Consider the following 26046-nt stretch of genomic DNA (forward strand, 5'->3'; position numbering starts at 1 on the left):
AGTCACTCAGAGTTCCATATAGGTTATTATTAAGTAATCAGAATTAAGATTTTTTTCCCTTGAGCAAAGATGAAAACAAACATTTTTTCTTGTAATTTTATCAGCCAAATCTGTGCATACTAGGGAATTTATTGCCAGCATGTAAACATACTTTCCTTCAGATGAAATACCAACGATTCTCCTGAGATCAAAAGGCCTTCCCACATCAAAGGGTGGGTTTGAGGTCTCAAAGGATAGCCGCCTTCGAAATGGCTCCCATATTCCTTGAGCTTCCAAATAGGCTGTTCCAATGACCAAAAGAAACAGTGCACTGCAAGGGTACAAAAGTTGGAAAATCAGGATTCATTTGTTAGTGCACAAGCAACAAAATTCGGTACTAAAGGCAGAGTTTCTTGGTAAAGTACAATATAATAGAAAACCAAGATGTCTGTGAAAACTTTTAATAGACAAAAATCAGTTTTATGGATAAAAGTTTGCACATCAATTTTTTTTTTGGGCAAGGGGGAGGGAGTTTCACTCTTATTGCTCAGGCTGGAATGCAATGGCACGATCTTGGCTCACTGCAACCTCTGCCTCCCAGGTGCAAGCAATTCTCCTGCCTCAGCCTCTTCGAGTAGCTGGGATTACAGGCATGCGCCACCATGCCTGGAGAATTTTTTTGTATTGTTAGTAGAGATGTAGTTTTACCATGTTGGTCAGGCTGGTTTCGAACTCCTGACCTCAGGTGGTCCACCTGCCCTGGCTTCCCAAAGTGCTGAGATTACAGATGTGAGCCACTGCACCCAGCCTGTACATCAATTTTTATAGAATGCCATCTTACATGGAGGTTTTACGTGGAGGCAATAATTATGTGTATTAGAAGAAATGCCTGGAATTTGATTTTTTCTTTTACTAAGAAGAATTTTGCTTTTTCCTTAAGGGATATGTGATATAAACATGTAAATTAGTTTAGAGGTGAATTTATCTGATTCTTGAAACACAAAGTAACACATTAAGAACAGATGAAGACGCTGAGGATTTAAAAAATATTTCTCATCAGTTTCATGTGGCCTACGTACTACTGTGTTAAGTATATTATATATATATGTGCCCAAGTCAAGTAACTACCTGAGCATTTTAAAAAGACGTTAACATGTACTTAATTTGTATAACAAATTTCAGAGGTAAAGAAGACTGTTTATTATATATGCCACCCAAGAAGGGCTCAGTTTTAACTGTTCCCACCAGTCTGTGAGCTTGATAAAGGCACAGTTCTCTTTTGTTCGCTGGCATATCCCAGCATTTAGAACAGTGCCTGGCACACAGCGGGCACTCAATCAACAGTGTTACCTGATGAATGAATATGAACCTCAAAATAAGATGCAAGTACCTCATTATTCCTGAGATGATGATGTACAGAGCCAGTTCCCAGTTGGGTCTAGGTAGGGCTTCTGCACAGGTTGCTAACATATGGTAAGGAAGGGATGCATTCAATATAAACACAAACTCAGAGCCACTTGTTGTTATAAACTTCAGTTCCCGAATAACTCTAGAAGCTGTAAAATCAGGAGTAAACCTAAAACAGAATGATGGCAGTAAGGCTAAATTTTAAAAATATCTCACAAGCAGTTTACATATAATACCAGTTCCATAAGCCTTTGAAATATAACACAGAATTTGAGTTCGATACTTTTATTCAACTTCCCCATTTTACTATGATAAAACTATTGTCCCATGGTCAATAATAGGAACAATGATACTCTGTGAATAATTAGAGAAATTACACTAAAAATTAACAATAATCAGCTTCCTGTAATTATTAATTCAGAAAATGGTCCTGGGTTTCATGTCCTTCCCTCCTTCTTTCTTCTTTATCTAAATCAATGCTCTTCTCCCTGACTACAGTCCCAATAATGTCTTTAAAAAAAATCTAAACAAACCGTCTGGGGCCAAGTGATTTTTCCATCATCCCCTACAGTATTGATTACTGCCACAATTATTCTTATTTTTTGCTAATTGTATGCACCTTGAGGAAAGGTGTCTTATTCCTCATTGCATCTTTAGGTGTTAAACAGTATGCCTTGTATGCAATAATGTAGGTACTTATTAAGTAAATATCCATTAAAGATCATAAAATTAAATATTCAATTGAGACAGAAGTTGAATTTTATTGCATAAACTTTATATAACAAAACAAGTTATCAATTAATTGTTAAAATATGCTGCAGCTATTACTGAAACAGGCATTAAAATTGTCTTCTGACCAAAATATTACACATCCTTGTACTGCAAAACATGAAAAAACTGTACATATATGAAACAAATCTCTGTTGCTAGGGCACTGTGAATTTATACCAACATAACCCTGAAAATAATTTTTCAACATAACCCTTTTGCTTTAACATAACCCTGAAAATAATTTTGAAATTGATTTCTAAGATTATTTGATCTACCTTGGAGATAAAGTTTCACAACTTCTGAAAACTGAGATATGAAGAAATACCTTAACCAAAAATTAAGTGAAAAAAATTCATAACTTTGAAAACTAAGATATGAAGAAATAACTTAGCTAAAGATTAAGTGAAAAAAAATCAAATGAATATATTTGTGGATAAAGATTTTTGGTAAATATGAAAACTTATCTTTGCATAGGGTTTGAGCAACTCTAGTATAAAAAGTTAGTGATTCATTATACCTTACAATAAAATACTTACAATATGATTATATCTCTAGAGGCATTGGCACTTAGAGCAAACTCTTGACAATTAACAACTTTAAAGCCATATCCTTCACATGAGTATCCACTGATTTCAATGGTTTCTATATGAATTTGAAGTTGTCCTGTATTCTCTACCTTAAACGTTCTTTTCAATGTGAAATTTGGTTCCCTTAGTTTTAAACCTAAAGGAAAAAAATCAGGAATAAGACTACATCTTGTCATCATGTGCTCCCAGTCCAAATGATAAATACATTATTCATGAATTACTGTATGTCACAGGTTATAAACCATCCCTGCATGTCAGAGAGATCAGCTATTCCTCAGCTTTCATCATGAGGTAGGTAATCTACTTTGACATACCATTTTAGATGCAAAAGTTTTATATACATTTCTTAGTGAGAGTAAATCAGCTAAGGTATGCAATGAGTGCAAACACTTTAAATCTTTAAAAATACAAATCAAACAACTATAAGTACAAGACATGGAGTTTCCTTAAGATCTTAAGCATTCATAACTAATATACACATGTGCACATATACAAATAATGTTGTTTTTCAAAGTATCTGCTGTTGAAAGCAAATGCTAAAATTGGTGTCCCTCAAACTGTTAGGAAGACTTACTATCTGTACAATCTTTTAACAAGGCTTCTGTGATTTTAAAGCGTAAGGAACTTCCTGGGCCTGGAAGTTTGCCTGCCACCCTCAAGTTCTCAGTTGTTCCTTGTCCTTGGACCATCACAGCATCCATCACAGTCAGGTTATTTCTATGCAAGAACAAGAATTACAGATTTTTCTCTCATTAAATTTGCACAATCTTTGGGTTTGCAATTTCTACTTTTATTTTATAAAGCACCACAAAGAAATTAAATTTAATGGTGAGAATTTACACTTTAAGAATTCAAAAATACACAGAGAAGACAAGAGTTTTTATTTTTAAGAGACATACAATACAGTAAACCACTATTCATGTTTTTGAACTATGCAGTTGATAACAAAGGTATGTTTTATCAGGCATGAAGTGTGTGTGCATGTTTTGGATAAAGTGAATTCAAACTATTTCATAAATTAGACATGTAAATTCATCTCAAAACAAGTAAGGACTTCTAAGTAAGTAGTAAAAATCAACCGACGCCTATATCACAGAACCTACCTGACTATGATAAGTGAAGAAACAGTTCTGTTGTGAACTGGAGTAAACTTTACTTTGACAGACTTCTTTTCTCCAGGTTTTAAAATTAGGTTTAAAATTAAATGTCGAGAGAGGCCCTCCATAAATCCTGTTGAGCTTTGCAGAGGATGAGCCTTGAATCATTGGGTAAACAAAGAGGAGTCATGAATATATTCTCTGGAAGACTGTTTCTTCCTTTATACCCCATCTAAAGCCCAGTATAGTTTTCCAAACTGATTAAATTCATAAACGATTTTATCTGTCATGTTTAGATACAGGTTAGCTGGAAAGCAGCACAGAGGTACCAACGATGAGATGTATATTCTGCATTAAGTCCAAAAAGGGGCTTTGTCCCCCAGGTCACTAAAGTCCTCAATGTTTGCACAAGGCATTTGTTTTTGGATACAGATCTTTTTTGTTTTTAACCTTTTACAATTTTGAAATATTACACACATACAGAAAAGGACACAAACCTAAGATGAACAGCTAGATGCATTAGCACAAAGCAAACCCTTGTGGAACCAACACCAGCACCCCAGGCCTCCTGATGCTGCTGCCACTGCTGTGCCACTCCTCCCCTCTGAAGGGGACCAGGGGAAGGGTCTTCAGGCTGCACTGTACTTTTACATGTAAAATATTTCCAGTTCCTATAAATTCCTCCTTGAATCTTATTTTGAAGGTTATACACAATTACTGTATCATAAACACTTGATTATTTAAAGTTTAAAGCATAGCTTAGTTTAATATTCAAAATATGACTTTTTTTTTTTTTTTGAGATGGAGTCTGGCTCTTGTTGCCCAGGCTGGAGAGCAGTGGCGCGATCTCTGCTCACTACAACCTCTACCTCCCGGGTTCAAGTGATTCTCTTGCCTCAGCCTCCAGAGTAGCTGGGATTGCAGGTGCCTGCCACCACGCCTGACTAATTTTTGTATTTTTAGTAAAGATGGGGTTTCACCATCTTGGCCAGGCTGGTCTTGAACTCCCAACCTCGTGATCCACCCACCTCAGCCTCCCAAAGTGCTGGGATTACAGGCGTGAGCCATGGCACCCGGCCAAAAATATGACTTTTTGACAGACAGTTATAGTTAAGGTTAAAAAACATTTGCTTTTTTATTTAAAAAAAAAAAGTCACAGGTCACATATAAGGATATACTGTTCTGGTTTTTAAGCAACATTAAGCGTAAACTTTTTTGAGGGAAGGGTTGGTACACTTGGCTGTAAATGTCCGCCAGTTCTTTATGGCTTCCGCTAACATGGAAGGAGGGTGAATTTTGTATTGTTTTCTACTCCTCCTGGAATAGACTGGTGTGTGTTTCACACATACAGATCTAACTACTTGCTTCAGCATGATACCACAAACATTAACTTATAATCAACAGACTTTATGAAGCACACTACTTTAATTCTTGCTTCCAAGGTAAATACGGTGGTCTCTGCACGTGCCGGAGATTGGTTCCAGGATCCCTGGCATAATCAAATCTGCACATTTTCAAGCTGTAGTTGGTGACTGAGGAATGTGTCTATACAAAAAGTAGGGCCCTCCATATATGCAGTTTTGCATCCTGAGAATTATATTTTCCATCTGCACTTGATTGAAAAAAATGTATGTATGAGTGAAACAGCACAGTCCAAACCTGTGTTGTTCAAGTGTCAACTGCTATTTTTTTTTCCTTTCTGTCACAGCCTACTAAGACAAGAGAATATTCCAACTGCTTCAAAATGGTTGCTGAATAAGTTCCCTTTTAAATTAACTACTCTGAGTAACTGACAGACACAATGATGTGCTATACATATATTCCCAGCAAACACTAGCTAATTTAAACTCTCATGATTTGGGGAAAACTTCAGGATGTTGTATTGTCTCCTGTATACCATTCAGGACCTTAATAATTTTATAGCGGTAGTTCTCCAAGAGTGACCCTTGGACCCCTGGGGCTCTCAGGGATCCTGTCAGAGTATCAACCACAATGTCAAAACTATTTTCATAATAATACTGAGAGATGGTATTTGTCTTTTTCACTAAGTTGGCATCTGCACTGATGGTCAGCAGCAAAAGCTATGGAGGGTAAAAAGGTTGACCCCTTAGCATGCATCAAGGCAGCGGTATCAAATTTCCCTAGCAGTCAATGTGTTTTTCAGTGTCATGCATTTGTAGTTTAAAAAAAAAAAAAAGTCCTTAATGATGCAGTAAAAACGTCAACCCCGGAGCATGATATTCTGTGGGATACGACAGTAAGTATGTATAAAGTATTTCTGCAGCTACCATGTTGTTTTGAAAAGCTGTTTTAGATGGAAGCTGAGCTAGCTGCTTTTCTCACGGAACACTGTTTATGTCTGAAAGAATGACTGACAGTCAGTCTATGGTTATTCAGACTTGGGTAACTGGCAGATATTTTCACAAAAATAAGTGAGCCTACTGAAGGATTTGTTTTCAATGATAAAATTCAAGTCTTTGAATAAAACTTAGGACTTTGGATAATTTGTATTCACCCTTGCGAGCTCGACAGCTTCCCAATACTTCAAGAGTTTCCTGATGAGACTGGTGGTTATATTAATAAGTATGACTTATTTGTGGATACTACATAGTAAATTGTGGCAACATTTGTAAGGTCTGCATGTCTCCGTGAACTAGTATTTTCCAAATGATTGATGTACAGTGTTATAAATTAAAAGGCAATGAAAATACTCCTTCTTTTTCTAATTACATGTCTGTAGCAGGTTAGATTTTCATTATATACTTCAATCAAAACAATGTATCATGAGAGACTAAATGTAGAAGCAGATATGAGAATCTATCTATTAAGTCAGGGAGCCAGTCATTAAAGAGATTTGTAAAAATTTAAAATAATCCATTTTCCTTGCTAAATGATTTTAAAAAATTTAGTTTTCATTTTTGATGTTAACCTATGTTAAATGGAATATGTTTATTATTATTTTAAATAAATTAAATCACTATATTAAAGATCTCTAACATGGCAAAACACTGATAGATGTAAACCATATAAACAAGAAACCTCTCTGGGATCCTTAATAATTTTAAGACTGTACGGGAGTCCTGAGACCAAGTATTTTGAGAACCGCATTTTATAGCACTGTAGAGGAACCTGTGATAGAATTTACTCTAAGCTCACTCTAGGACCTCCTCCTGAATTTCTTATTTAAAATAAATTTCTGATATCTCGAGTACTCTTACTTATTTTCTTATCTCTCACAGTGCTTAGTTCACTGTTCTACATCTTGTAAATATGACTTATAGTTAATAAAAAAGTTAAATATTAGCTCACTTAATACTTATGCAAAATTTCTCCTATTATAAAAGCAGAGTGGGCCAGGTGCGGTGGCTCACACCTATAATCCCAGTACTTTGGGAGGCCGAGGTGGGCGGATCACTTGAGGTCAGGAGTTCGAGACCAGCCTGGCCAACATGGTGAAACCCTGTTTCTACTAAAAATACAAATAAAAAATTAGCCAGGTGTGGTAGATGCCTGTAATCCCAGCTACTCCGGAGGCTGAGGCAGGAGAATTGCTTGAACCTGAGAAGCAGAGGCTGCAGTGAGCCGAGACTGCACCACTGCACTCCAGCCTGGGCAACAGAGTGAGATTCCGTCTCAAAAAGGAAAAAAAAAAAAGCAGAGTGAAAGGAAGTTTCGGTTACTGAGCCTTCTAGACAACCTCCAGTAACATTTGTTACGTTGGCATTTTACAGACAGGAAAAGCAAAGCTTACAAAAAGATTCCCAGAAAGGGGTGTGAGGTTAGAATACAAGACTGTCTAAACTTCAGTCTAGTGTCATGTCCCAGCCATTATTCAACAGAAAAAAAAAAAATACAACTTAGACTATTACTTATGTAAGCCTGCCTTAAAGACAGACTTATAAAAACTAACTATTCTGATAAGGATTTGGCTAATATATGCCTTACAGATTAAAACATGAAGCTATGGGAAAGAATACAGAATATCAAGAACTACAAGGGATCTGGTTTGAAAAGGCTCTTAGCAATTTCTGATCAGCAATGACCATGTAATATGATGGTAAGGGAAAGTCTTTTGGAATCAGAGAAACAGATTTCAATTTGGCCCTGGGCAGAAGGGCATGGTGGCCAAAAGGCTTGGACCAGTTTGAGGGGGCCTTAGCTCCAAGTGTTAAGTTCCTAACACACACCCTTATATTAAGCCTTATTTAATAATGAGTGGTGAGTGGTTGCTCAACCTGGCCTGAATGATAGAAACCAGTTTGGTTCCCAGAACAAATCAGTTTATGTATATGTTTATAAGATTATCCATTGAGTGAAAACCACGCACGTTACCGTGCTAAGTATGAACACAGCCAGTAATGGGTTTAGCATTCATGGGTGGCTTACAATTTAATTACAAAGTATCCAGAAAGAAAATTTAAATGACTGAGCTCAATATTTTGATGCTTAATAAAAATCGATTATGAATTAATATTTACCTCACCTATATATTCTCAGAATTTCTGTAGTAATTATCACAAACCTTCATGGACTTAATGTTTAATGCCCACAAGTATGAACCTTTTACTCAATGTGGCTCACTCTGATCTAAATCCCACCTACTCTTCCTGATTTATTTGGTCTAAAATAATTACTGGACTGCTCTGACTTCTTCAGTAACTTACCCTTCAGACAAATTTAAGAGTAGCTTATAATTTTCTTTCACATTTACACTGATATTATAGAATAATTTCTTTGGAATAGTATGAAGTTTGAATACTTACACTATTTCTGAAGACTTGAAATTCTAGTGTTCTCAAATCTATCTTTGCCACCTTACTCAAGTTAAACCTAAAACAAAAAATGTACACATACTGATTCATAAGCAACATCATAGTTAAGGGGGTTACGGAGTGATTATCAGGTGTGTGCTTTATTTTCAAATTATCGTCTGGCAGGTTTTGAGATCAATATGACCAGATTTATAGCCTTAAAAAAATTAAAGGCTACAACTTGTAATTAATATTTTGTTTACTTTTTAAAACTAAAATATTTGAAAGGTTTCATCGGCTTTCTCTTTATAAATTTTTAGAAGGGAGTTCCACATTACTTTTTCTTGCCTTATATTGAAAGTTTTTCTCGATGTTTCACACAGTGTCAACCTAAACCTGCCTAAAATCTTCTCTCAACCTTATAGATCCAGAACTCCTCTAAGTCAAATCTATTACTGAATGAGCTGCAATAAGGCTTTTTAAGTGAATAAAATACTGATTTAAGACTACATAGAAACATTCTGATGATCCAAAGCAACACTTACCTTGATACTAACTTATCTACAAACACTGAAGGGTTGGAATATAAAGCCAGAGGAATAAACTGAACATAGACAGGAACATCTGCAGGATTTTCTAAAGTAATCTCTTCTTCCTTAAACAAAATAATGAAACATTAAATGAAAGATTTCTATGGTTAAAGCTAAGAGTAAATACTTTATAACCCTAGTATGTATTTCCAAAAACCAATGTCACTTTGAATACTTACTGAGGAGCAGTTTGTATTAGTAAGTGGAAATTTCAAGTGCCGGGGTGAGCTAAGTATGGAAGGCCAGGAGAGCTCAGCAGTGATTTTCGATATTATATTTTTTTGAAGATCTGTATTTACTTCAAATATAGCACTCAGTCTAGAAAAACAATTTGTAAGTCACTGTATCAAAATGAAACGTCTGAGTCTTCTGAATATAAGAAATTCGATTAGGCTTATGTACTTGAGAAATTTTATGCTGGTCCTGAAAAAACACGTTTATTCGTTATAGTATTTTACTATGCTTGTAATGCTGTATGATGTCTCTATACTGGCACAAAGAGTTGCCAAAATATCTGTCACAGATCCTCTGTATTGTTTCTGTACTGAATATGGAAAGGATGATAAATCTTAGGAATAGTACCTACCAATGGCATTAATGTAATCCTGTGTTAGTTTAGAAAAACCTTCCCAAGTATAAATTCAGTAGAAAAAGCTGGTCTATATTAGATAACCTGTTTAGAAAATTCAGGCATATGCAGGTAACACATGATGTTACACAGACCCTAAAGGATCTTACGTGCCTAGGGGAAAGATCTAGACATTCACAACCAGGGTGCTAATAACATTTTCAGTAGAACTAATGAGAAGGCAGTACATTGCTTGGCATATGGCTTTTTTCCCCCTTGATATAAAAACCATCAGAATCCTCACATTCAATGAAGACATCAGTAGACAACAGAGGTAAAACCTATGAAGGTTTTGTGCAGATACATGTAAAGCTTTCAGCAATATTCAGGACCTCATCTGAATATTTCCCTACTCATATGTGTGTATAAGCCAGCTGCTTAGAATTCACAACACATTCCCAAGGACACATTATAAATGGGGCTAAGATCGCTGGGACTAAACGCTGAAGCATATTTTAACCCCTAACACTACTGCTGTGGTGTTACGATCACAGTTAAGAGTACAGGTGTATAAGACTAGTAGCAGAAATCTTCTGTAATGCACACGTGACAAAGTAACACAAAGGCAGGAGCAGGGAGAACATCACATCTACTGTGTACTTAGGACATCAGGACAGACAGGGAGCCCAGGTCTTAGCAATGGGGTGCTGGGGACACAGGGAGGAAGGCAGGCTTTTTGTGGATAGGAGGTGAAGAGGTTCCTTAGCAGCTGACTCTAAGGCAGCACTGTAAGTTATGTGTTCATAATTGGACATTAACATTTGAGGCTTGCTTGTCCTTTATAATGTACACTGTGGAAATACAGGGTACAAAGGAGAGTTTTAATTAGTGTTCTCTCAACAAGTCCATTACGGGAAGTCTCTTCTGTATTCATTTTAACCATCTTAAAGCAAACACTCAACTTTCTTTTGCCTTAAGAAAATTTTTCATAGCAGAGTTCAGATAAACAAACCCTCCAATTCAATTATGAATGGCTTAAGAATTTACAGTACTCTTAAATGGGAATATCTTGATGCCAACAAGTATATTTCAAATTAACCGCTTGAGGAGAGCAGTTTCTATCAACTGCCATACTGTCATTATTTTAGTCAAATTCCTTTCTGAAGTACACGAAAAGACTAGATTTCTATACTACTAAATCAATACATTTTTGTTTTGGAATCCAGGTGTAGTATTGATTTGTCATTAGAAGTACATTTCCTACCTGCCAAAGAAACATTGTGGAGCCTGCCCTGTGAGCTCCCTAACAACTCAGCACTTAGAAAGGAAGGAGGCATTGTTTTCACAATAAGCAAACAAACACTCGATCTTGCACCAAGTGTCTAGGTGGGTGTAAACCTAGAAAATGTTTTCCTTGCCTTTAACAGAGGTCAGTGGTAGGTAAAAACTTTCTTTCCTATGCAAATAGATGAGTCTAAGGTGAATACTGTAGTCATCCTACATAAGGACAACTTCAAATATTTTCTTGGAGTATAAGAAGTATCTAAAGCACTGGAGAAAAGAGAAAAATGACAGTATGTGTATTTCCAAGCAACATATAGTTAAAATGGCAATTTAAGATGTCTCACTAGTAACTTTCTGAAAATCAGGCATTTTTTCTTAGCTATAAAGCCAAACAATCTAATATAAGAATAAAATTTAGAAAGCAATATGTTTCAAACTTGTAAAGATGGCTAAAATAAATAAACATAAACCACTCACCTATGACCTGAATTTTCCTTTATTCCTGTCCAGCTCTTGAAGAGGCTTTGATGCAAATCCCAGTCAGCATCCCACATATCTTCCTGCATGGCTACACCAGGCTGCACTTTGGGTTCAGCTAAAACAAGGAAACATGTTATGACATATTTAACCTGCATCTATACCCACCTGTCAATTTTCCTTCAAATAATTTCTATAGTAACAAAAGACGGTAATGTACTTTCAAAGTGGCAGCCTCTTATTAAAAACATATTTTTGGGGCAGTGAAAACATGTGGGAGAACAGCAAGATCACTTACATTTGGATAGAAAAGGCAAGCCAGCATAGCAATGATCCCCACACTGTAGTCCAGGATCAAAATAAATGTTTGCAATCTATAAAGAGGCACAGGAGAATCATGAATTTCAAATCCACAGAAGGTCATAAAACAAAATATTAACCGATGGGAATTCTCAAATATAACGTCTTCAAACCTTTGATTTTTTTCCTGGCTCCAAGTCTTCCTTATTGCCCCGTAATCGTTTATAGTAAAATCGCACATCTTCTGACAAAGATCGTATTTGCTGTATTTTTACCTTCTGTGAGAAGGAATTCATAATATTTAAACTTTGATGAACTATTTTCCCCTGAAGGAAGAAAGCAAAAAACAAACTCATTTGTATATGGTTAAATTTTCTTAAGATAACACACTTTAGAGTAGACAAACATATTTCTAGGAAACCAAAGCCCAAAAGCTATTTTAGAATGTCCATCAGTTGATGATCTCTAAACTGTAATCAACAGCCAAGAAAATCCCACAAAAAAAGAAACTTTTTTTCCTTACTATGGCATGTTACAGAAAAATCAGGAGGACAAATCTTGCAATCTTGTTGACAATCGATTGACGTAACATTCACACTTTCATGTTAAGATATTGAGGATGCCAACAAAGTACAAACAGAGATAGCTCTAAATAAAGAGAATGGCCACTTTCAGTTTGTAAGTGGGTTTTGTTTATATCAAGGTAAGAATGCCCTGAAATAACTGAATTATAAAATCTAAAGCCAAACAGGACAAAATCACATTTTTTTCCTTAAAAGTTTTTTCATTAAGAAAAATGTATGTCATTTGTGCCAAAGAGAAATTAGACATCTTTTAAAATGATAGGTTGTCAAGTATCTTATTAAAACAGCATACGGGCCACGCGCAGTGGCTCATGCCTGTAATCCTAGCACTTTGGGAGGCTGATGCAGGCGGATCAGTTGAGGCCAGGAGTTCGAGACCAGCCAGGCCAACATGGTGAAACCTTGTCCCTACTAAAAATACACACAAAAAATTAGCAGGTGTGGTAGCACACACCTGTAATCCCAGCTACTGCGAAGGCTTAGGTAGGAGAATCACTTGAACCTGGGAAGCAAAGGCTGCAGTGAGCTGAGATTGCGCCACTGCACTCCAGCCCAGGTGACACAGCGAGACTCCATTTTAAAAACAAACAAACAAACAAAAAACCCAGCAAACAGATCAAACTGTTAAATAACCAGCAATTTCTCTTACCAGTCACAAGCTTCTCTCTGTGACAGGGTACCAAATTTTAAATTAAAAAATTAAATGATTTATATAATCTTCAAGAATTATATTACAATCTTTCTTTTGGCTGAATACAAAATTTTATTTTTGTAGATTCCTCCTTATTTGAAGAGGTCTCTAAAATGATTAAACCCACTTTTTAAACATTTGGAATAAAAAATACGGAAGTGAAGAGCGTGCACAGGAAAAAGGGTGGAATGACGGTGACGCTGAGGCCAGTGTTCTTCATTTACACAGCCCAGTGAGGCTAAAACAACCGACAGCCAGCAGAGGGCAGGCATGCAGCTGCGACGCTGACGGGAGCCCTAAGGCAGTCAAGGCACTTGGTGTACTTGGAATAACTACTTCCCTTGTGTCTTGTCTCTCAGGGGTGTGGGGGATCAAAAAAGCTCACAGATAGAAACGCTGCTCTCGCAATTCTATTCAAATATTAAGCTACGAGTTATGTGAAATGTGTATTCTGGGATATTGTTTCCAGTCATCTCTAGTATTCTCCATCGGATAAAGAGATTGACAGGATTTGGTAATATAGAGGTAATTTAGAATTCCGAGCAAGTATCTGGTCCTGTAAGACACTTAAAATAATCTGAAAGCTTAATCTGAAGCTGTTCAAAACCAACCCCTCCAAGTCTCATGCTGAAATGTGATCCCCAGTGTTGGAGGTGGGCCTTATGAAAGACGTTTGGGCCATGGGGGTGGATCCCTCATGAATGGCTTGGTGTGTTCTGACCTCGTGGTAAGGAGTTCTCATGCCATTAGTGTGCACAACCACTGGTTGTTAAAAAAGACCCTGGCATCTCCTTCTCCTCTCTCTTGCCATGTAATCTTTGCACATGCCAGCTCCTCTTCACCTTCCAACATGAGTGGAAGCAGCCTGAGGCTCTCACCAATGCAGATGCCAAGGCCATGCTTCCTGTACAAACCCCAGAACTGTGAGCCAAATATACTCTTTTCTTTATAAATCACCCAGCCTCAGGTACTCCTTTATAGCAACACAAATGGATCAAGACCAATGTCTTGTTTTTATACACATGCTTTCTCCCTTATTCCACTCACGGGCCTTTTCACTGTGTCATCTTGCTGTCTTCTCAACTGAACTATTCCCTCCCAGGATTTACAGAGAGATTAAAGACATCACTGATTGAGAAGGTAAAGGAAGGAAGAAACATGGCTCTTTCGGATAAATAACAAAGTCAAGAATTTTGTATAGTCAGTACAAAGTAGAATGACAGGAAGATGAGGGTTTAATTAAGACCCAAACTTAAATGTGATGAAACTAGTAATTCAAAATTTGTTTGTTTTTTTTTTTTTTTGAGATGAAGTCTTGCTGTCACCCAAGGTTGGAGTGCAGTGGCCCAATCTTGGCTAATCGCAATCTCCGCTTCTCGGGTTCAAGTGATTTTTCCTGCTTCAGTCTCCTGAGTAGCTGGGATTACAGGCATGCGCCACCAGGCCCATCTAATATTTGTATTTTTAGTAGACATGGGGTTTCACCATGTTGGTCAGGCTGCTCTCGAACTCCTGACCTCATGATCCGTCTGCCTCGGCCTCCCAAAGTGCTGGGATTACAGGCGTGATCCACTGCACCTGGCCAAAATTTCTATCTTTAAGAAGCTAAATGTTGAATTTAGGTTTTATGGTACAGGTTGAGTATCCCTTATTTAAAATACTCGGGGCCAGAAGTATTTTAGATTTCATTTTTTTTTTTTGATTTTGGAATATTTACATATATATAATGGGATATCTTGGGGACAGAATTCAAGTCTAAACATGAAATTCATTTACGTTTCATATACATCTTATATGCATAGCCTGAAGGTAATTTTATTAAAATAATTTTGTGCATGAAGCAAAGTTTTGACTGAAACCCGTTACATGAGGTCAGGTGTAGAATTTTCCACTTGTGGTCTCAAAATGTTTCAGATTTAGGAACATTTTGGATTTCATTTTTGGGTAAGTGGTGTTCAAACCCACTATTGTCTCCCACCACTAGGATATGAGACACTTTTACGTTTGCCCTGGTATTCCTGAATGGACTGCATCACCTTCTTGCAAAAGGCAGGGTCTTCTCCTGGTTTTCCCATTTCTTTTGTCCTTGTTCCCAGGCTCAAACTCTAAGCCGTATTCCTGCCTCCTCTATCTATCCCCCTCCCCATACTTGTTTCAGTCTGTAGGACCTCTTTAGGATATAAGCACAGTTCAAATGATTCACCTGCAATGTCTCTTGCCTACATTCCCTCTCCATCATTTGTTCCTTCATCCATACATTATGTACTAAGTGTCTGCTATTAGTACATACTGTGTACTAAGTGTCTTATCCCTTTCCTAAAGGATCTCAGACTCTCACTGAGGAGGCCAACTTATAAGGAAATATTTATAGCACAATATGAGGCTTGCAACAAGAGGGGTAATTTCAAAGTATTCTAGGATTACACATGAAACAACCAGTACTGTCAAGAGGAGTCAAGAAAGCTTCAGAGAGGAGATGACAATGGAATTGAATCTTTAAAGACACACAGGAGTTCTTTGAAGGGAGGAGAGGAGGAAGGGCATTCAAGGTGGAGAAACAACAAAGGCTTGGAGGTATGAAGGGACTTTATTACCTCTGCCACAGCTATATGCTCAAACCTCCCACTGGCACTTTTCACGTGGACTCTGGCCAGTCTGTGTGTTGGCCTCCAGGCACTCTACTGTCACTTTCATCTGTATCCTCTATTTCTTTCTGCAGAGAGCCAGTCTTTAAAGCTCAGCTCTGATGATGTTAAGTCTCTGCTCAAAAACTTCATACTCTTAGGCACTTAAGTGCATTTAATTTTTTTTCCATATATTCCATTTTCTCTCTTAAAACTTTTCTCCATTCTTGCCAAACTGGACAATTCACTATTGCTTGAACCCACCTCAGACTTTATTGACTCTGTATCCCTGTTGAGCTTGCTCCCTGGCCCTGGATTCCCATCTCCATCTCTGACAGAAGAAATTCTAAGCTGGCTCCCACAGCCCCTGCATCAATGAGATGTGTATTTCCCTCACAGCACTTATTTTCACTCCTCTAGGGCAACTTCTACATTCTGCTTTATAGCCCTGAATTGTGTGTCCATTTCCCTTTCTAGATAGAAAACTTTTTGAGGAAAAGGACTGTATCTCTTTACATCGTCTAAAGTATACTGTCTTTAAAATATATGACTAATAAAGAATAATTGTACTGTAAAAGTCTAGGAACACAGAGCTAAAGGGAAAGGCAAAAAATGAGCAACAAAAAAATTTGTGTATTAATGGTCTTACTGGAAAGGAAGGTGGAAGAACAATGTGCTTAGGGAAGCAGGTCAGTGAGCCTACTGCAATCACAGCCTTCACAGGGATTGTCAGGATCTGTGGAGTCAAGAAGATGACAATAAGTATTCAAGACAGCCTGCTCTTGACAACTACTTTATTGTATTTTGGGGTTAACCTAATTTTGAGATTTGTATTGACAATAACCAGATCTAAACCAGTACTAAAATCACCCATAGATACTGTTTAATCTGTCCAATGTACTCATTAAAAGGTAATGAAATATAACACATTTCCACGGATTTCTCAGTGATTCACTGAAAACATGTAAAAAAGACTAAACAATGGGGAAGGAATTAAAGACAGGTTTTTGAAAATATAAATATTTTTGAATTTCAAAATACCAATAATCTATAAAATAGATTTTAAAAAAGAAAGTCAAATTGTACTCCTAAAACAACGTATGTAAAATCTGGCATTTCTAGTTATATAGGGCTCTATTTTTTGACATAGAAATAGACATTAACCTAATTTTAAAAAATGCACTGAACATTCTAGAGTTAGAATCCCATACCAAACTGTGAGTAACTCACAAAGCTACTTTTCTAGGATATTTTTCTTAATTCTTATTTTCACCCATATTAACAAAAATTTATCTTAAATCTGAAATGTATTTATTTATGTCGTGAGTGATAACTATGAATTCCTCATTTTTGGAGGTAACCTGACATACTCTCAACAAATCATTTATTATTAAATGGCCAATTCTGTTTATTTCATAATTACATTTTTTTTTCATGTGGAAGTTGTTTGTGTATACTGAAAACATCTATGAGGGCAAAGGTGGCAGCTTGTTGAATTTAGCAGTGCTTGACTTCCCTAAGGGCTTTTAAATATGAAATTGAAAACATTTAGGTTTGGCAGAAATATAGCCATTCAAAATCTTACTGCGTGCATAATAAACTCCACAGAGAATATTTTAATTAAAAGCTTAAATAACATTTAGTCCCCTGACTTTGAATGACTTATGCAAATATAAACGTGAGCACTCAAATTAAGACATGATCTCCTGATTTTATCCTCCTTTTCAGAAATGTTAGACCCTGCCTGCTATTTATGATTGCAGGAACAATCAGAGATATCTAACTCAGAACACTCAGGCTCTGTACAATGACATAACCATCTGCTTAGGCAGGTTTCTAACAAAGCAATTCTAAACGTGCTAAAGGCATTTTTCTGAAGTTGCTTTTTAGGTTAGGAGGTTTGGATTTTATCATAAAACTAAGAGTCTATGAACACCAATTTTCTATAAACTATTATTGGAAAAGCTCAGTTTTTAAGGTATGAAAGTAGTAAACTGTAACTTTATGAGTAAACTTAATTCTTCGTTTTCATAAAAACAAGAAAGAACTGACTTATTCAGAAAAACTCCACTGCCACAAATCCACAATAAAGTCCTTACCTCATAGTCTGTTGTGATCTGGATGGCTCCATCGTGAATCCCCTCTAATTTTTTTGCAGTAAGTTTGACTCTGAAGACTGCAAAATAGCCTGAAGCTAACGTAACCTGTAGATAGTAGAAATATCATTCATTAGCCTTGTTAGTTGAAGTTTCCTATTAAAATGGAAATGAAGGCTATAGTGACAAAATGACTTCCAAATCCTAACATATACCAGTATGACACTGAATTACCACTGTGTACAAATATCTCAAAATAGTGCCCATCCCTTGATATTTCTCTACTACACTTGTTCCATAGGCCACTGAAAAAGCTGGTTCCTGAAGAGGGAGGGGTGTGGTCCTCTTGCTAATAAAGCTCCTCACTCTTCACCCATGAACCTGTATGGCCAAAGGGGCCGGAGCAGAGGGACACAGCCTTCCACCAACCTTTCAGGCACATTGGAGCCTTTAATGTATACACAGCTGGCTCTGCTTCAAGCTCTGTAATGTTAATATTCATATCTTCAGGGCAGCTGAGGCCGCGTATAACAAAACACCAGACCTATGGCATTCCATGGAAATGTATTTGTCAGCACTCTCTGTATATAAGGACATTTGCTTTTTCTTTTGTGAAACTGCCCCAAGAAGTTCTATTCTAACCTGCAGATGAGATATCTGATACTCCTTCTCACAGAAGGTGATTCTAATTCTTTTCCCAGTAGGTAGAAACTCCAATTTCCCCTTTCAGTAGTGGTGAGGGCTGAAACTAATATATTTGTTTTCTCTTGTTTGTGCTCTCTTACAACCAACTGTAACATGTTTATTAGACAGTTAGAAATATGTGGGCAGACTCGCAGTGATCGAACAGTTTGCCTCACTGATAGTGAGGCAGTATCTGGCCAGACATATTACTGTATAATTGAAAATATTTTCTACCAATGTTCAGGGCCATCTCTTTTTCCCCGTAAACTCAATGAACACCAGGTTGGTTTAGCACCCATGGGAATTCTCCTGTAATGACACATGTGTTACAAAAAGATAATTTAAAATTTGTGTGTTATGGAACTTTTTATGAGAAGGCAGGATTTAATCCCTTTGGGTTTCAGTGCCTTCATCATAAAAATAGGGAGTTGAATTATATTGCCTATAAGGTCCTTCTAATAGCAAATAACCAACACTATTATAAACTGCATAAAAATAACAGTGACATATGTAACATAGCAAGGGTCTTCCATTTGCAGTTTAGACATCCATCTTAGTTTAAGGAGACAATAAAGTTTACTTACCGATGATTGATCTGATAAAGAGGATTTTTCAAACTCTGGCAGGTTTGAAATTATTGTAGTTCTGTTGCCTCTTTCCACAGCTACAAGTTCTATTGATAAACCATCTCCTATGATATGCCAACTTTTTATAGCCAACTTTAAAAAAAGATACGAAAATTATTATCACAACGCAAGCAAAAAATCCTTAAATGTGATTTAGAATAAAAACAGATTGCTTTTACCTCAATTGGATTGCTGTTTATAATTGCAAATAAAATATTACTTGCTTCTGTAGCACTCAGTACTCCAAAATCTATGAAACGTTCCTCTATTTTGGGGGGCAATACAAAGTACTAGAAAGATATAAAAGAACCAGATTAAACAAAAAGTCACATTGATGTAACAATATTACCTCTATTAAAGATGTATTAAAGTTCCCCCAAAATTAGCTGGGCATAGTGGTGTGCACCTGTAATCCCAGCTACTCAAGAGGCTGAGGCAAGAGATCATGCCACTGCACTCTAGCCTGGGCAAAAGAGTGAGACTCCCATCTCAAAAAAACAAAAAGCGTGTATTAAAGTTCCTACGCTTTCCGTATATATTCATAAAACCACACATATATATGACATAGTTGAGGGATTTGTATAATGAAAGTCTTTTGAGTAATCCAAATGAAAATAGCCATGGCTTCTGCTGAGCTGCTATTCCTCCTCTGAGGGCACATGAAAGAGGCAGGAAACTAAAGTACTAGCAGAGGTTAAGTGGAGCCCTAGGTGACTGGGCAAAAAGCATGTGGTCTCAGCAAGCATCACCAATGATCAGTGAAACAAAATAACTGAAGCAGGAGTGAGACATTACTGAAGGTCTCTCCAGCTCCAAAATTCTAATCAGTGCCAACTACTTAAAGGGCTACATTTCTAGATGTCCTAGCTTTCTTTTTATCTTTCCTAACAGTTTTATCTCTTATTTAAGCTTCTTTCATTGATCACTCTCAAGATAGCTTTGTTCGGATTTCTTCCCCCTGCTTATTTTCTATACCAGGAGTACCTTCATTGTTTCCTTCTGTGTCATATATATCTTCTAACCTTGTGTGTTTACTACCTTATTTTCTACTTTACTATCTGGTTCTCTTCTTTGTCCTGATATTTCTTGGTTTTAGGTATCTCTTTCCTACATATTACCCTCTTTACCTTCCTTGTATTCTTTTATTCCTACCTATCATTTTTCTTCCATTTAGTTATTTTCTAGATTCCCCATTATTACAATAGTTTAAAAGCATATCCAAGAGAAACCAGAATGTGGAAAAGATCTAAGCAGAGACTGTAACTAGAGAAGGCAACTGTATCACAAGACAGAGCTGCTGGAAAAGGTAAAAACTAGTTACCTGGAGAGGTAAAAATTAACTAGGAGAATTAGATAAATTTGCAGAGCACAGATAATGGCAAACCGTAAGAGTATGAAACACAACTGCTTAATAAAATCTGGAAACATTAAAGGTGGGCAGGGAGTTTAAATGTTAAAGGTAGATAATATACTTACATCTAAAAAGCCTGTGTAAACCCGCACAGGTAAATGAAATTTAGAAGCATTGGTAATAAGTAAAATGTTGTTATCTATGTGCATGGATGATGTGGAAGGCATAAAAAGCAGCGTAAAAATGTATCCTGATTCGTTAGGAAGAATTAAGACTGGTTTGCTGAAGTTATGAACCTGGGAAATGAAAGAAGAGGAAAAAAACAAAGTGTCAGTATCACCTGGTTGATAGACCAGGGGAAATTAAAAGTATAAGGGCTCCCGGACATACTTTAAACATTGTTTTGGCTTCTTCTGGTAGCAACACATCGTGAATGAGGATTGCAAAACTGAAAGTGTTAGTAAGGTAAATTGGCCTTTCCACAGGATCAGCAGGACTGTCTCGGACGTGAAATAATGTTGCAGCGTGATCAAATCCCAAATAACTATTCAAAAAAACAAGAAGAACAAAATAAATCATTTTTATTTCCATGTCTTAATTTAAAATCTAAGTTTGTTATGAGTAATAATTTACATTTAGCATTAGGAACTGTATTTAAGAATTAGAGCTATATCATCATGATTGACTACATAATTTAAAACAAAATTTAGCTTGTAAAATATTGAAATCTAATCTAATGAACCATTCTCCAATGAATGATATGAATCAAACAATTAGAATAAAAAAATGTATCAACAGAAAAAGCTTTACTTTACTTTGAAGAAAATCATGTTTACCACTGAATTGCAAGGAGCTTTGTTAAGATGAATCTTTGTCAAGTTGGGTATTATATTGGTTAAAGTATAATTGAAAATGAACAACATGTTACTTTCCATTTATAAAAATTTGTAATTCTAGAAATGTTTATGAATTTATAAAGAAATATAAAGAATTTTGTTTCAAGTGCCAAAATAGTTTAATAACAGGCCACAATCACTTACATATTACAAACAAATGACAGAAAGAAAATGGTTCAAATGATTTAAATACTACTAAAAAATCAATTACTGAATCATTAAGTCTTCATTTAAGCCCAATCCTATCATCCCACTTACCTTTTCTTCTAAGGAAGTAAAACATACACAAAATATAAGAGGTTTTTCTCTTTTATTAGTTGAGGCTGTTCTTTTCAAATATAATTCCATCAAGTTTATGGGAACATGGCTAGTATTTCTGCAGGTCATTTAGTAGGAAAACATAATTTGCTGATTAGCAAAAAGTTATAAAACTTATTTTAAAAAGAAACTCACCCATCTAAAACTTCTGCTTGATATGGTATTTCAAGTTTAGAATAACTCTTTTCCTTTGCTTTAACTGTTATTTTCCCAGAAAACTGAGATGGCTTTTTTGCCTTTGATGCTGAAAGGAAGCATAAAAAATAATCTGTTACCTTTTACTACCAAAGAGAATTAGTGACTTTATGTAAATTGACAAAATCTTAAAAAAGCTGAGCTTCCAGATTGGCCAACAGAATACTTTTATAGTATTTTAAATGAAACATCACATTTTTCATACAAAAGGGGGGAAAATGCTTTATTTTTCCTATAATAAGATATGCAGATAATGAATTAGCCTAGCTGATGAGCACAGTTCAGGAGTCAAAACACCATATCTAAGCTGCTTGCTGTAGCCACAGGCTTTGGCTTTACTTACAGCAGAATTTCTCATCCTTGGCACTGTTAACATTTCAGGCCAGATGAATTCTTTGCTGCAGGAGATGTTTTGCGTACAGCAGGATGTTTAGCAGCAACCCAGACGCTACTTGCTAGATGACAGTAGCATCCCTGTGGCTGTGACTACAAAAAGTGCCTCTTGACAATGCCAGATATCCCCTTGGAGGCAGAATTACCCCCCACTTAGCCCTGCTGATTTATACTTGAACTGAGTAAGAAGTAACATTTCTTGTATGGCCAAAGTCTTGCTCTATCACTAATAAAGTAGCATGGTATAAGAAAAGCCAAGAATTAAGAGCTCTTATTTCTCAAATCAGCCAACCAGGAAACTCATGGTATAAGAAGAGATAAATCCCCTCCTGCCATCATATTAAATTGTCCTCACAGATGAAGTAAAATCTTTAGATTTTGTAGCAGTTTTAGATAATCCTGGCTGGGTGCAGCGCCTCAGGCCTGTAATCCCAGCACTTTGGGAGGCTGAGGTGGGTGGATCACCTGAGGTGAGGAATTTGAGACCAGCCTGGCCAACACGGTGAAACTCCATCTCTACTAAAAATATAAAAATTAGCCAGGTGTGGTGGCACGTGCCTGTAATCTTAGCTACTCAGGAGGCTGAGGCAGGAAAATTGTTTGGGCCTGGGAGGCGGAGGCTGCAGTGAGCCGAGATTGTGCCACTGTACTCCAGGCTGGGCTCAATCTCAAAAAAAAAAAAAAAAAAAAAAAAAATCCCACCTTGAATTACAGAAATTAATTCAGTTGGGTCCAATCTAGATACCCATTAGATGGTTCTTTTCAAAGCAAATAAAGAAGCTGTTTATGTTTATCCTCTTTGAAAGACTTTAGGAACACTTCTATTTATGTGAAAAATTCATATGTGAATTCTGCAAATTTGTGTCATCCAATCTCAAGACAAAAAAGAACAAGGAAATGGTATGACATCTAGTGTTTGACTACGTGCAGGCACAGACTTAAGATTTTAAAAATTCCCAGTTCAGTCTCTTATTTGTCTGTTTGCTAGTTATCTATCTCTGGTGCTTTCAATTTTTCATTATTTGTTCTGATGTAAGACTGATTACAAGGGCCACATTTAAGCATTTCATGACATTATATCATGTTATATTTTAGGAAATACAGTGGACAAAAATCTCAAGAAAATTCAGTTGAAAATCATGAAGAATGACTTTTGGTGAGAAAGATGTTTGATAAGTGAACACTGCAGAGTTAATACATATGTAAGGTGCATTTTAACAATGTTAAAAGTTAAATAAAACACACTTCCTGACTGATTTTCACAGCAATCTCAGAGGTATTTTGTGTGGGGATCTAGCATGGTGGGGGGAGAGGTGAATGGTGGGGGGTTTTCACATGATATTAAAAATCCACTTAAATGTAGCATTTGCTCTTAAAGATGCTTTCCCTTTTGCTGTTGTATTTAATTTTATATATTTCTCTAAGAAACAATTATCTTAGAGCCTAAGATCTCAGAAGAACCAACACTAATGATATCACGTTTATCTTGAGAAGGGAAACATTCACTGGGTGGTCAATACTGGAGCTAGAGAAGAGTAGCTCTTCACCCTCACAGAGCATGTGGAGAACTTTCTGGCAAGTCTGTGAAAGGTGGATCCTAAAAGTTCTCAGAGGTCAGGAATGACCATTAGCCGCCTCCTCCTCTGTAAGGGAAGACAATGTACCTTCTGATACACTGGTGGGCACAAATGGTCTCTCGGCAGCATCGAAGACACTTTACCACAGATGTGGAAATAACTATGGCATTAATTATCTTCTATAATACTATTTCTTGACAACTGTATCTTGAAGCATGCTACCTATGTGATTTTCATCCCTTAGGAATCATCACTGAGCTCACAGGACGAACCCTGAGGCCAGCCCCACCTTCATAAATGCTCCAGACCCCCCCCACCGCCGGCAGAACTCTCCACAGTGAGCAGCAGGTACAGATGCTCTCATAAACACTGTGCGAAGTGTGCCAGTGCCCTCCTACACTCATTGATCAAATACTCTCATCCGAGCTGAGCTTTACCATGTGGACTCTGAGCAGAGGTGGCTTTATCATAAAGCCAAAATTTAAGCTTTATAGCAGCTACTCACTTGTCTGAGTGTCTATGAGAAAAGCCCTGTTCAGAGGTTTGGTTCTCATTTAATTATACATACGGTTAAGCAGCCATTAAGTCATTATTTTAAAAATGTTTTTGACAGCAAATTCAAAGAATGCTCCACTAAAGTGGGCAAAACTGAATAAAAAATGCTATAAAAATGGTATAGTCTGGCTTAACATTTCAAGTATCAAAATGTATACTATACATATTAGAAATAGCTAACTGGATAATTCTGCCATGAAGTCTATTATTTTAGCTTAAGCAGGGCCATTCGCTTTGCCTATAAAAGCCAATATATGAAAATATTACAAACAATACTTTTTATTTTTGCTGTCAAATTCAAACATGCTTCTGAACTTTGAATATATCGTAACTTCATAACTAAGGCGAATTAAAATAGATATATGTGTAAAAAGTCTAGCCCAGATTATGGAAATGATTCTAATCCTAATGTATTTGCTAATGTTTTTCTATTGCTAATACTGATTTAGCTTTATATAGTTATGGTATTTTCTCTCATGAATCAATCAAGAGTTCATGACAGTTTTCAGGGGAAAGAAAAAAAAAAAATCAACCTAGGCAGTAATATAAATTCTAATGGTAAGACAGTTTGGATTTCTATATTAAGATGTCAATATAGATGCTTTCTAGTTTATCAAAATAACATCACTCTATCAGAGAGAAAAAGGTGAATACTTGCCATCAAAACTAATGCTCGCAACCTTGGTGTATTTACTTTCTGATGCTTTTAATGTAATTGGTTTAAAGTGTACCGTTATAGCATCATTTTGTGGTGTAGGTCGAATACTCTGCAAAGAGAACAAAAATACACACATGGCATTATTTCAGTCTAATGGTTCAGTTGCTTTATACTGGAAAGGATACTGGAAAAGTAAAGTGGACTCTAAATTTGAAAAGTTTAACTTATGTTGTCTCTTTAAATGGAGTAGGCCACACTGGAAAAACTTCAAATTAATTACATCAGAATATCTTTAGAAGAGAAAATGACCAGAGGAAAACAAGCATGACGGATTTATAAATGTAAGTACCTGAAGACCAACTACATTGGTTGTGAGTACATAAAACATTTAAAAAAGGTAATTACTTTCCAAATGAATGCCTAATTCATACACCACAGAAGGCAACATGAAAAAGACTTATGGATCCCTCTTAAAGAAATTCACAATACTGAGGTAATATCTGAACCATATGATGGTGAAGAATAAACATGAACTTGGAGCTGGTGCCTCAGTGCCAGGGTAGTTTTGCACACTTCATTTCTAATGGTATTTCTCTTTCTCTCTAGACATGGCTCTGTGAGTGAGACATGCTGCTGTCCAGGGAGAGGGCTACACTGCTGGCTATGAGATTGAGCAGTGAGGCAGACCACAGGGATGTTCAGCGTGGAAGTCAGAAAGCTTACATAAAAACATACAGGAAAAGCTTGTACTTGGAGAGCATGCTTTTAAAAAATACATTTTAAGGTACAGTTATTTTTTATTTCCTCACTGACATAAAGCCCTTTCAATTGGAAGGGACTTAAAAGATTCCAACCTCCTTCTCTGTTTTACTAATGAAAAGTGTAACATGATGTTTCAATAGCTAGGCATCAACAGGTCGGACTGAAACTAGGATTCCTGACTCGGTGCAGGGCCTTTCATCTGACATCCTGTTGCACAAACACGTA

General features: G+C 36.6%; 1 protein-coding gene across 3 annotated transcripts in view; it reads right to left on the bottom strand.

Moving 5' to 3' along the window:
• Positions 1–26046, bottom strand: part of TMEM131 (transmembrane protein 131) — a 244367-nt gene that overhangs the window by 38689 nt on the left and 179632 nt on the right. For all 3 annotated transcript variants that reach the window (XM_064371422.1, XM_064371423.1, XM_064371424.1), the window contains 19 exons: positions 25060–25168; positions 21817–21925; positions 20858–21011; positions 20593–20763; positions 19296–19406; positions 19075–19209; positions 17810–17914; positions 16360–16446; positions 11985–12137; positions 11810–11885; positions 11512–11629; positions 9362–9500; positions 9138–9247; positions 8605–8671; positions 3848–3999; positions 3319–3461; positions 2694–2880; positions 1370–1555; positions 152–310 (listed from right to left, as the gene is read on the bottom strand). In XM_064371422.1, coding sequence (XP_064227492.1) covers positions 152–310; positions 1370–1555; positions 2694–2880; positions 3319–3461; positions 3848–3999; positions 8605–8671; positions 9138–9247; positions 9362–9500; positions 11512–11629; positions 11810–11885; positions 11985–12137; positions 16360–16446; positions 17810–17914; positions 19075–19209; positions 19296–19406; positions 20593–20763; positions 20858–21011; positions 21817–21925; positions 25060–25168 — 2471 coding nt within the window. The remainder of the gene's footprint in view (positions 1–151; positions 311–1369; positions 1556–2693; positions 2881–3318; positions 3462–3847; positions 4000–8604; positions 8672–9137; positions 9248–9361; positions 9501–11511; positions 11630–11809; positions 11886–11984; positions 12138–16359; positions 16447–17809; positions 17915–19074; positions 19210–19295; positions 19407–20592; positions 20764–20857; positions 21012–21816; positions 21926–25059; positions 25169–26046) is intronic.

This window comes from Aotus nancymaae, unplaced genomic scaffold (genome assembly GCF_030222135.1).
Source record: "Aotus nancymaae isolate 86718 unplaced genomic scaffold, 86718_ANA_hifiasm-v0.15.2.pri h1tg000131l, whole genome shotgun sequence".
Classification (NCBI taxonomy): Eukaryota; Metazoa; Chordata; class Mammalia; order Primates; family Aotidae; genus Aotus; species Aotus nancymaae.